The sequence below is a fragment of the Mesoplodon densirostris genome, chromosome 5 (assembly GCF_025265405.1).
Source record: "Mesoplodon densirostris isolate mMesDen1 chromosome 5, mMesDen1 primary haplotype, whole genome shotgun sequence".
NCBI lineage: Eukaryota > Metazoa > Chordata > Mammalia > Artiodactyla > Ziphiidae > Mesoplodon > Mesoplodon densirostris.
In genome coordinates, this window is record NC_082665.1 from 35102013 (window position 1) to 35114537 (window position 12525).

The 12525-nt window shown below is 37.0% G+C and overlaps 1 protein-coding gene across 1 annotated transcript in view; it reads right to left on the minus strand.

Moving 5' to 3' along the window:
• Positions 1-5163: 5163 nt before the first annotated feature.
• GBE1 (1,4-alpha-glucan branching enzyme 1) overlaps positions 5164-12525 on the minus strand; it is a 294356-nt gene continuing 286994 nt past the window's right edge. The window contains exon 16 of the mRNA XM_060098622.1: positions 5164-5909. Within this exon, the coding sequence (XP_059954605.1) occupies positions 5853-5909 (57 nt within the window). The 3' untranslated portion in view covers positions 5164-5852. The remainder of the gene's footprint in view (positions 5910-12525) is intronic.

Genomic DNA, 12525 nt, shown 5'->3' on the forward strand with positions numbered 1-12525 from the left:
AGCAGAGTGAGTTGGATGAGCATGAGTCTAGACCCAAACAAGGATAATAATCATCATTTTTCAGAGTTCAGGAGACTCGGTGATAATGTGTATTAAGTGTCAGCACAGGGCATAGTAACAAGAAAGCACTCAACACATGGTAGCGAATGCAGTATGTCTTTAAAAATATATATATATATATATATAGATTGACATATAGATATGTATATCTGCTTGTAATTAGTAGAATTAAGCATACTACTGCTGTTTCTATATAGCTGAGTGATGCTCACTTATCATAAGAAAGATTAAAGGGGATAGGGAGTGACTCTGTGTGCATGTGTTGGAGGAGGGACCTCTGTATCATATGATTGGTTTTAATCAATAGCTGACAACGTGGCTAGAGGCATCTGTAAAATGAAATTACATGCAGTGTTTTTCATTATTTATATTACTGGGGTGAATGGAAGGTGACACTACAAACTCAGTTAAAAAGAATCCCTAGTGGATATAAATAAAGAAGCAATAAAGCTATTTCATTTCCACCCTCCTCTCTTTCTAGAGGAAAAATAAAAGACTTACAGCCAAATAGGTTGAGGTGCGAAATTCCCTAAAAGGATTAAGACATATATATTGCATTTTATAGCAAGATCTGCAAACTTCTTCGAATCCAAATGAAATCACTCTTGTTCAGATTGATGCTCTTAATATGGCCATATAAATTTTGGAATCAGTGAACTTTGTGAGTTTTCAGCTTACTTACAAATTATATGTATGTCTGTGTGTATTCACACACCCATGCATAGACTATAAATACATGTATGTCAGAAGAGTTTTATTCATACATTTACAGCTGTTTCCCATATTAACTTAGACAAGTATGCACAAATAATTTGAACACTTACCTCGTTTAATGTATATCCTTGTGCAGCAAAGTAATTTGGTGTGATAGCTATTTTGTTACTTTTCTGCTTTCCATTGTCTTTTTGTAAGTACCAGACAACTGTGGAAATTACAGATTGATGGCTGGTAACTTTCTGCTTTCTTCAAGAAATTACTTTTGTGCAAATATTTACTTAATGAAGATGTGTGTTTCTAATGACAGTACAGACTTTCAATCCAAAAAATGATGGGCCAAACTGTTTCTAAACTATGAGCTCTCTTTTGCAGTTCTTAAGTTTCCTCTGTCATTTATTCCTCCTGCCAGCAGTGTGTACTGGGCTGTGAGCAGAAGGGGAAGAAGGGGGCTCCCCTGGTGGCGCAGTGGTTGAGAATCTGCCTGCTAATGCAGGGGACATGGGTTCGAACCCTGGTCTGGGAGGATCCCACATGCCGCGGAGCAACTAGCCCCGTGAGCCACAACTACTGAAGCCTGCGCGTCTGGAGCCTGTGCTCCGCAACAAGAGAGGCTGCGATAGTGAGAGGCCCGCTCACCGCGATGAAGAGTGGCCCCCGCTTGCCACAACTAGAGAAAGCCCTCGCACAGAAACGAAGACCCAACACAGCAAAAATAAATAATTAATAAACTCCTACCCCCAACATCTTAAAAAAAAAAAAAAAAAAGGGAAGAAGGAAAGAAATAGAGACCTTCGACACCTGGTCGCTGTGTCTCACTGGAGGGCGCCTGTTGCTATTTCACTTTGTGTACGGTTTACCCTGATCTTCTGGTTACCATTAAGAGGTTGCTAACTTTTCTTCATAAGGCTGGGTTACCTAAGAGCGGAGTCTGAGAGTAGCTGAGACACAAGGGGGCAGTACACTGATGGCACGAGAAGGAATTCACTGGGACTTTCTAGTGCCTTCAGAGAAGAAGCTAAAATAAAAAAACTAAAAGCAGTGGTGGAGGAGGACTGATGTTTTGGTCATCTGCAGTGGTGGAGGAAATGCAAAATTCCCTTCTCTGTAAAGCAGCCCACACCCCCTGCCTGGGGCAGTACGGATAACAGTGCAGAAGCCTTAAAGGACAGACAAGTGGCAGGTGATGGGGACAGTGTGTTCCTGACAACAAACTTGGGAAATGTCTCCAAATGCTGACTCACCATCCATGTAGCTATCGATCAAACAACAGCCGTTTATAAAACCAATGACGATGCTCTTTTTTACTAATTGTCTTAAAACCATGGAAAAGTCACTGAGTGCTTTCTAAAATGCACTGGGAATTAAGAGCTATAACTTGAACTCAGGTCTTCTAACCATTATATCACACACTTTTAAAGCTCAGTGCAGGTTTCTAAGTGAAACCGTCTATGCAAGCTTATTATGAGGGTCAAAGACCTCTCTCTGGTCCAGCAGAAATGACAAAAAAACCTGTAAGTAATAAGTAAATTTGTGAATGACACGCCCTTTGGTATAAGCAGATCTATCACAAAATCCCTTTTTTGCATGTAAATAAACATCACATTCTCTGCACAGTTTTTGCCAAGAGTTAAAATCCAGATGTAATATTTTAAATTATGGAGACAAAAACACTTATAACTACTGTATCTTAATTCCTTATTATCAATTAAGAAATTTGCCCTAAAGTATGAATGCTTCTCTGCAATTCTCTACAAATCACCACTAATAAGATAATAGAGCAGAAAAATTAGTAGGGAGTTCATATGATTTTTCTCCCCCTGAAGGCTGGCTTTAGTGGGAAAATTTATCTACATTTCAAGCCTCACGCATTGTGAATGATAAATGAACTCTATTGCATAAAGGACATGACATTGCTGTGCCTTAGATTTCTATTTTCTTTCATCAGAATATTCTACCAGCAAAGTTCATAGCTCAGTGCTTATCTCCCTATAAGGAATGTGTAGATTAATGAAACCCCACCACTGTAAAGAATCGTAGTTCAGGGCATGATTCAAAACAGGCAAAAAGAAATAATCTGAGAGGTTAAGGCCACGCAGAAAACTGCTTCCCTGTTTTGCTTTCTATCAGGTATGTCTGCTCTGGTTCATTCTAAACAGGAAGAGCAATAGGAAACCTATTTTATGATGCTTTCATCACCTGATTCAATGGCTGCAGGACCAGAGACAGTGAAAAGATATTTGCCCTGAAGCTGCAAGCAGAACACTAGAGGAAAACACATTACCCTTCATCGTCTCCCCCAGATCTATCTGCTCTCTCTCCTGTATTATTTGAAGAATAGCCTCCTTATCCAGATAGCCTCCTGTATGAGCCTGCATAGCAATGGCTATAACCCTGATGGGGGACAAATGTTGAGTTGATATTGCTAAGGGGAGTGTGGAGTCAAGAGGAAAAAATACATGCATTCTTTTACAGTTGCTACGAGAAAAGTCAGTTTATTGTCACTGGTTATTTTTTGATCTTGAGGAACATGGTGGCTAAATCCCTCATTTTATGTTAGAGATGAATACATCAGCTAAGAACAGGGCTAAGTGAGAAACATCAAAGGTACAGAAAAGAAAATATGAAAGGAGTTGACCCTCAGAGTTCAAGTGCTGTAAAGTGAGAAACATTCCAGGAAAAATGTTTACAGTGCAAGTTTTGATTATTAAAAACTATGGTATTTTCTGAGTAAGCTAATATTAAACTAAAACATCAAGCATCATTAGCATGAGGGGTAAATTCTCTTTTGGATAATAGAGCAATTACTAATACTTGCTAATACTAAAAAATGATGGAAAGACATCTGTACTCATCTGTGTTTTCTAGAACATAAAAAATTAAAACAGTAAAAATATTTATCCTAAAAAAGCCAACAAAGATAGATCATTCTCATTTTTGATGTTGGTAATAAACACAGGAGAGGAAAAAACTATTATTATAAGGCAGACAGAGTAAAATTTTGCACCTCTCTGTTGTGGTTATTGAAAATGTTTAACCAGTAAAAAGAAAAAAACTTCCCACTGGACTACATGATGATGAGAATGTTACTGAATCAAAAATGAAGATGTAAAGTGAAATATAGTACAAATATTAAACTGTTCTATAAAGGCTTTTTGCTACGACAGGGAAGAAAAATCGAACTATTACATTCTAGTTGGACTCAATATTTTATTTTTGCATGTATTTTTATGTTTCACACCTAAAACATGTTTATTGTTCTTGTGGCAGGGGAACACTTGACAAAGGCAATTAACTTACATTACATTGTTAAATTCAAACTTTACACTGTGAAATCTAAAGACCATAATAGTAAGGTCAATCAACATAATGAAAATATAGCATATAACTACTCTGGTCTTTTTGACTTTCCACAGAGGTTGAAGTCAAAAAACAAACAAACAAAAAAAATGAGTTTTAGGTGTGAAGTAATTTGTCATTTTTTAAAGAGTCATGATAGAAAATTAGCACATCTCTTTATACATAAGAAATGCAAAGGTAAGAAATTATAAACTAGAACACAAAACATCATGGTTGTACATCATGTTATTATCAATAACAGGCACAGTCCACAAATCATGGCAGTGCTAAAATGTTAATAACACATCTGTAAGGGCAAGAGCATTACAGAAGGCTTTCAGTAGTCTTTCCTAACGTGTGTCACCATCATCTGGCATTGCTGTCAGGGAATCAAACTATTACTGTACTTTTGAAATTAAGGCAAGTAACATGTGTCAGACCTAGATTCAAGGCTTTACTCAAGTTATAAGAAAGATGGTTAATATGCAGGTTTAGCTATAAAAGGAAGCCTCTTTTGCTAATCTCTTCTATCACTGAACCAGTTTTTAATAGACTTTCATGTACTCCTTATTAGTCATGATAATCATGCTAAAAACAAACAAAAAAAGAAGCAGTCGGTATTAATGTAAAGGAAAATATTAAATCTTTTAAAAAGTGACAGATACTTCATGTCTCATAAGTGCATCATAATTTCTCAGTTATGAATGAATTACCTGTGGCCTGCTATTTAATAAACCAAGGGGCAATTTCATGATGGAGTATCCCATGGAGCTGAGATAGTTAATTTAGCTTCTAAAAGGGTTGAGGTTTAGAGCTCAAAAGTAGCTTAGATACTTGAGTTATTAAGTATAATTTCAAGTTACCAAATAGTACCTAAAGGAAAAAAATAGTATTAATCCCCACGCCTAGTCCATCGTGCAATGTGCACATATGTGGGGAAGGTTTCAGAGTTGAGAGAGGCATTTTAATATTCACTTTAAATCAATCCCCATAACATCACAGCAAAATAAACATTATCAAAGGCAATTTAAAAAAATTTTTTTTTATTGACTAAAAGTAAAAGATAGTTTCTGAAATGTTACAATTACCAAGTCAGGCCTTCAGAAATGAAGATATTAGCATCTACCAAGATACTAAGTGAACAAGAGATCATAAGATAAAACTTACGCAAAATAAGGCATGGATGAGTTCATAGGCAACAACTTTTATCTTTGACACAATTCTTAGTTTTATATTATTATTATATACTTATTACAGTATTTCTAAACACAATTTGAAAAAGAAGAGTAACAATCTTGGTATTTTGTAATTTAGACCAAGAGATACCAGAACAAATAAAGTCACCAGATATCGCCTTAAAAAAGATGCTGTATACATTCCACAGAAATAATCAAACATGACATATGATTCAAATCTGAACTTAAAAGGACTAAATAACTGGCCTGTAAGGCAAAATTGTTTGAAGACATGATATATCACACTTCATTTGAGGATCCTAGCTGTTCAGATGGCTGGAAGATATAGTCTAGGATCTCCAGAATTTCAAAAAATATGTTCCCCTCTCCTCCTTAAAGAAAAGTTTGACATTCATTTTCATAAACCAGTATTGAATTTCAGACATCTGACATTTAGGCTAGACAAATATATTTTGAAAAGCTTACACATTACAAGCTCTGGGACAACGAGCGTGGGAAAACAAAGCGCACATCTTTCTTTGCTGGAGCTGAAATCAGATCTCTTCAGTTGGACAGGTCCACATTCTGAAAGATGAGGGCCACTCGGTTTGGAATGTACACCTAAGACAACACAACAGAGTCAGTGCATTTGAAAGAAACACTGGGCGTGATGTCGTCATGTCAGAGCGACTGAGGCATGACGCAGTTTCACATTTGCCTAAATTACAGTTACCTTTACAATTCTACTGGCTCTGAGGAAACTCAAATCCCACAGTTCCAACAGTTCTGGCATCAATGTAAGACTCCTTTAAAACACAGTTCCAACAGTTCTGGCATCAATGTAAGACTCCTTTAAAACAGTCACCGCTAGAGGGCTCCATACCTTTACAAAAACCAATGTTCCTCAGACACTAGGGACAGAAATAGCCCTGGCTGCTCCTTTTAGGCGCTATCAGGTGGTGAAGGAAGGCTGCCCTCCAGTTCACAATGTTATTCTATTCAGGGGAATAAAAGTAACATACAAAAGATTGCTCACATCAAGGCACTTTTATTATCGTTCCGGTTTGTGTTTTCTCCTGTTATTTTAAGAACGAAACCTTAATGGTAACAGTATAAGGTATCCTAAGTGTATTTTAGGCCCCGACCCAATTTAAATCAATCAAGAAGCTTGCCACTGCACGGAAAATACAATCCACATTCTTTGCCTGCCCCGCAGAGTCCTGACTCAGCTCCTCCTTGAAAAGGTACAGCTCCCATCTCAGATCTGCTCTTCACTTACCCCTTCTCCCCTCACCAGGCTCTGGCCACAGGGCCCTTCTCGTTCCTTGAACACTCCACATCCTTCCCTTCCTCTTGGTCTTGGCCCCTGCCTGCCCCTCTGTTCAGAACACTCTTCATCTGCCTAGTTCCCTGTCTCTTAGATCTTGAAAAATCCCAGTTCCACGGAGACGTGTTCCTTGATAACTCTAGATCTGATGGTGTCTCCATGCCATTTCCTATCACAGCATCACTTTTGTTTTTTTTCTGAACACTTAACAATTTGTAATTCTTTTTTAAGTTTATGATCAATCCTTCCCACTAGACCATGAGGTTTACCAGGGTATAGGCCATATATCTTCATATTTCTGACTTTTAGTAGGTGCCAATGGACAAAGTAGGTGCCAATGATGACTAAATAAAAGAATGAATGATGGAGTAAGTAACAGAGGGATCAATATGTGCATATTTCACAAGATATTCTTTAATACACTTACATATAAAATAATTTTTATAAAGCTGAGAAATGACTTGAACTGCTTGATGCTTATCTATGTGCTGTTTTACACATATTTAATTACATATATTTAATTACTATTAACAAAGCAAACAGTAAAAATAATATTACAGATTGCTGTCTTCATTGTGGCAGTATCTCTCCATTTCTGACTGAGTATTTTACTATTTTCAGTCACTTTAACTGAAAACTTGACTGATGGTTAAAAAAAATAAAAGAAAAAGGCTTTTATAGTTTAGAACTGGAATGAAAGATGCAAAGCAAACAGGGCATTAGGAAAAAGAAATTAAAGAACAGAACAGCTGATTTTCATTGACTGAGACCATTTTATGTCCAATGCATGTCAACTCTGCAAATGAACACAATGTTTTCCTTTGAGGTTTCTGTGATAAAGACCTCTTACAATTGTTTAAAAAAAAATAAGATACACCAATACAGCTGGTTAGCTTCGAACATTAAAGCAGTTTTTAAACGATAGAATTTTGAGAAATTTATATTATGAATGTAACAACTAGGGAACAGTTTTTCTAATCTTGAATCAAAAGTAACAGTGATTTAGGAAAAGAACATCGTCATCGGAGAAAAATTTCACAAATGCTAACAGTTTACTGGGTTACTCAATGTCTCACAGTCTGATTTGCAATCCAGTACTTCCAAAAGATAATATTACATCCTTGCAGTCATTAAGTGTGGGGAACCCACGTATTTCAATGCCATAATCAGTTTCCCTACAATTTACACATTGTTTTTAATGTCATATAAAACCACATCATGATTTGATTGCTAATATAATCTCTTCCATTCAATAGTTTCTCTTTGACTGTGATAGGTAAGATGTTATAAGATTGGTTCAACAAAAGGAAGCTGGAGGTACTCATGAACAAAGCAGGACTATTATCAATGGTCCAGACAAATCCAGTCCAAAGGATGGCCTATTTCCACAATGACACTACAGACTAAAGCAACAACAGACCAAAGCAAAAGAGGAGAAATAAAAGAAATCAACAATCAGATTCAATCATTTCTCTCTCCAAGTCTTCTCAAAACAGGCATGAATCAAGAGACAGTTGTCCTGCCCTTCTAAAGGAATTTGCTATGTATTTATTCTAGCTGTTTAGTTTGGGGAATCATAGTAACTAGGTGTAAATAATCAGTGGGACAGCAGGTTATAATGAGAATGGATCTGATTTGTTCTGTTAGGGCCATTCTAAAACTGAAGACCAATCTAAATTTCTCAGCAGCACTGGAAACTGGAGAAAATAATTTCAGTTCCCTTTACCTTAAAAACATTTCTCTGATATTATTTGGTCCTATAGGCAGATAAAAATATTCTGATTAGCCCAAGTCTCCTGAGAAAGAAGCAATAAAACACACAAGTCAGGCCTAGGATAAAAAATGATAGTTCCGTGCTCAGTGTGGCACAGTGATATACCAGGACACGTCACCTCAATCTCTTACTGGATCTTATGCACTTTTGATATCTACTCTGATTCATAACCTCATACCGATTTCATTAATGAAATATGAATAACTATAAGCTGATAATTTAGAAGCAATCTCCTCTCTGTGATCTCTGGTATTTTAGCTAGCCCAAATTTAAGTGTGAAACAAACTGGATGACATAAGAACTTCAAGGTTTGCAGTAAATGCACTGAGTTTCCTATTTTGTCATTTAATGGTTAAAAAAATCCTCCAAGAATTCTCTCTCAATGAGGCTGGCCATTTTATGTAAGGACCTTTATGATGCCAATTCCAGCCACACGTAGAGACCTCTTAATACTATCTGCTCAAAAACCATCAGTTGATAATTGTACAATATCATTAATGGGAATATTGTGTAATTATATTTTTTCACTGCAGTGTTAATTACCAGAATGTGTTCATGTTGCTTTAGAGCCCCTGCAGTATAGGCGACATGAAAGAATTTCCCCAAGCAACGGATTTTTCTTAACTATGGCTATTTATGGATTTTGGACTTTTCTTCTTTTTTTTTTTTTTTTTTGCGGTACGCGGGCCTCTCACTGTTGTGGCCTCTCCCGCTGCGGAGCACAGGCTCTGGACGCGCAGGCTCAGCAGCCATGGCTCACGGGCCCAGCCGCTCTGCGGCATGTGGGATCTTCCCAGACCGGGGCACGAACCCGTGTCCCCTGCATCAGCAGGCGGACTCTCAACCACTGCGCCACCAGGGAAGCCCCTGGACTTTTCTTCTTTACTCGGGTTCTGAGTATATAAATCAGTGTTCTTAGTAGTTAGGAAATGACTACAAATTATACTAAAGGACTTAAGATAATTAGAGCTAATCCTTATGATGAGACAATTACAGACATGAACAATTTGGGGACTCTATAATTTAGTGCTAATATTGGCTCTGTAAATCTCAATTTACAATTTTAATTCTATAAATAGTTTTGATTCATACGGCAAAAGAAATATGAACATATTTTAAGTAGATTTAAACATAATTGCTTATATTTAAATACGAACAGCTCATATTTAAGTATATGTATATAGAAACCATTTAGAAACACACATCACAAATAAAACATGCTGATAAACGTGTTCACTAGGCCCACTTACAAACCATTAGGCTGTAAACATTTTGTAGCTAGGATCACATGAAGAACATGTGAGACAGCGTAATGTAGAGCCATGAATTTAATTGCTTCTAGCTATCTTTATAGTCCATTCTTCACAAGGAATCAGAATGTCATATTATAATCCAGTTCATTTATTAAGAGAGTCAAAATGCATGCTAATCTACCCAGTTACTTTGACTACCTTAATGACTTAATCACTAGGCAAACCAGTAGTATGGCTCAAAAAAATAACTGACCACACAATAATCTACTATATTATGTCATCCAGGCAAAGTATTATGTTCTTCTAGGGTCAAAACTGAGTTACACAATTTAATTACACAAATTAATTACACAATTTTTGCAAACTGCGTGTCAAAAATTTGAAAACAGAAAATTTGAAAATAACTTTAAATAAAAAATACTTAAGGGCTTCCCTGGTGGCGCAGTGGTTGGGAGTCTGCCTGCTAATGCAGGGGACACGGGTTCGAGCCCTGGTCTGGGAGGATCCCACATGCCGCGGAGCAACTGGGCCCGTGAGCCACAACTACTGAGCCTGTGCGTCTGGAGCCTGTGCTCCACAACGGGAGAGGCCGCGACAGTGAGAGGACCGTGCACCGTGATGAAGAGTGGCCCCCGCTTGCCACAACTAGAGAAAGCCCTTGCATAGAAACGAAGACCCGGCACAGCCAAAAAAAATAAATTTAAAAAAAAACCCAAAAACTTAAAAGGCAAGTTTTGAAATGTTCTTAGAGATTGTAAAAGTTAGCAATAGCACATAATCAGAGTGATAACATCATTGATGAAAAGGGCATTAGACCCTTAACCACCTATATATATACACTTGTCATAAAAAATCAAAAATTATTTTGAAAAATAAGAGTGACATAAAATAATTTTAATTTTCACATACATGCTTTAGTTCATAAAATATTTTCTAAGAAAAAAATCTTATTAATGTAGAAGTATATATTATCTCATTTAATTTAGAATATGAAAAAGAGTAAACTTTAAGAATCAAAATTGATTTTGTCTGAAAAAAAACTAAACATTTTCATAACTCTGGATAGAGCAAAAAACATTTCCCAACTTAATTTATATTTGCAATGCCTACAACTGAGGGACAATAAGAAAGATACCTCTATGCCAAATGCCCTATTGAAACTAGAAGTCTACCTTTGAATCACCAAATTTAGAACGGGAATAAACAGATCTACTTCTTAAGGATAAGGAGATTAATTGGCAAAGTAATAGATGCTAAAACTATAGCTTTATTCACATTTCACCATTAAGACTGCTTAAGTTATTGTAAAGGAATCTAATTCATTTCAGTTTCAAGAATCTCTGCTCTTCCATTTGTGCCATGGAATTTGAATTTATGAAGCAGAAAAGAGAAAGAGAGCACCCCTGCCCCTCCTCATGCACTGATTAAGATATAGGTTAATATAAGTTCCTATATCAGGAACTAAAATATAGAGAAATCATTATGCTAAAATGGAGTTCCAAAAACTGTCAGTAAAGAAGAATGGAAAAGTTCTGCCCTATAGCATATACGTTTCAACAGCAGTACACATGCAGTTCTCCTCTGGCTTCACAGTTTCAACTGATGGGGCATATAAAGAAGACACTGGGAAGGTACCTGGTGATGCTGCAGCATATATGGCTATTTTAAGATTCCTTTGAGCTCTGTTTGTTGCTATCTTTGAAAACAGATTTGACACTTAATCAGCAGATCCTTTGGATTATTGAGCTTGCAAATTAAGCTTTGGCAAATACAGTGTACTAGTTATGATGGACAGAAATTTCATGGAAAAGAAAAAAAATTATATTTTTTTCTCCCCTTCGCTCTTTACTCTAGGCATGTGGGAGGCAGAAGGGGGTTGAATGAGACCTAGAGCACTTAGGGTCATGTTCAAGAAACCTGATTGGATCCCAGCGTATATTGATCAGTTTAATAAAGAGTTCCATTATGATGATGCATTCTTATGTTAGGTATATTAACGTAATTTTTTTCTTTGGCTCTTTGAAGGATAACTCTGGTAAGAATTAATCTGTTTTATTGGGTTTTCAGGTCTACTTGGGCTCCCTTATTCTTTTAAAAAAAATTATTATATTATTTTATTGCGTTAATATAAATTATTACAAAAATCGCAATGTCATATACAAAAATATATGAAATACTATAATGAATATTTTAGGTACACAGACCTTGCTTAAGAAATCATCCCTAACCACCAACCAATTTTTTTTTAATTGAAGTACAGTTGATTTATTGGGTTCCCTTATTTTTACATTAAAAACAGTGATCACTTCATCTGGAGTCTAAAGACTTATTTAAAATGAGTCATTCCTAGATTGGTTCAAGATGGTGGAGTAGAAGGACATGCACTCCCTCCCTCTTCCAAGAGCACTGGAACCACAACTAATTGCTGAACAATCATCGACAGAAAAACACTGGAATTCACCAAAAAAGATACCCCACATCCAGAGACGAAGGAGAAGCTGCAATGAAATGGTAGGAGGGGCACAATCATGATAAAATCAAATCCCATAATCGCTGGGTGGGTAACTCACAAACTGGAGAACAATTAAACCACAGAAGTCCACCTACCGGAGTCAAGGTTCTGAGCCTCAAGTCAGGCTTCCCAACCTGGGGTTCAGCAATGGGAGGAGGAATCCCCAGAGAATTGGACTTTGAAGGCCAGTGGGATTTAATTGCAGGACTTCGACAGGACAGGGGGGAAACAGAGACTCCACACTTAGAGGGCACACGCAAAGTAGTGTGCACACAAGGACCCGGGGGAAAGAGCAGTGACCCCATAGGAGACTAAGACCTACTTGCTAGTGTCAGAGGGTTTCCTGCAGAGGCAGGGGGTGGCTGTGGCTC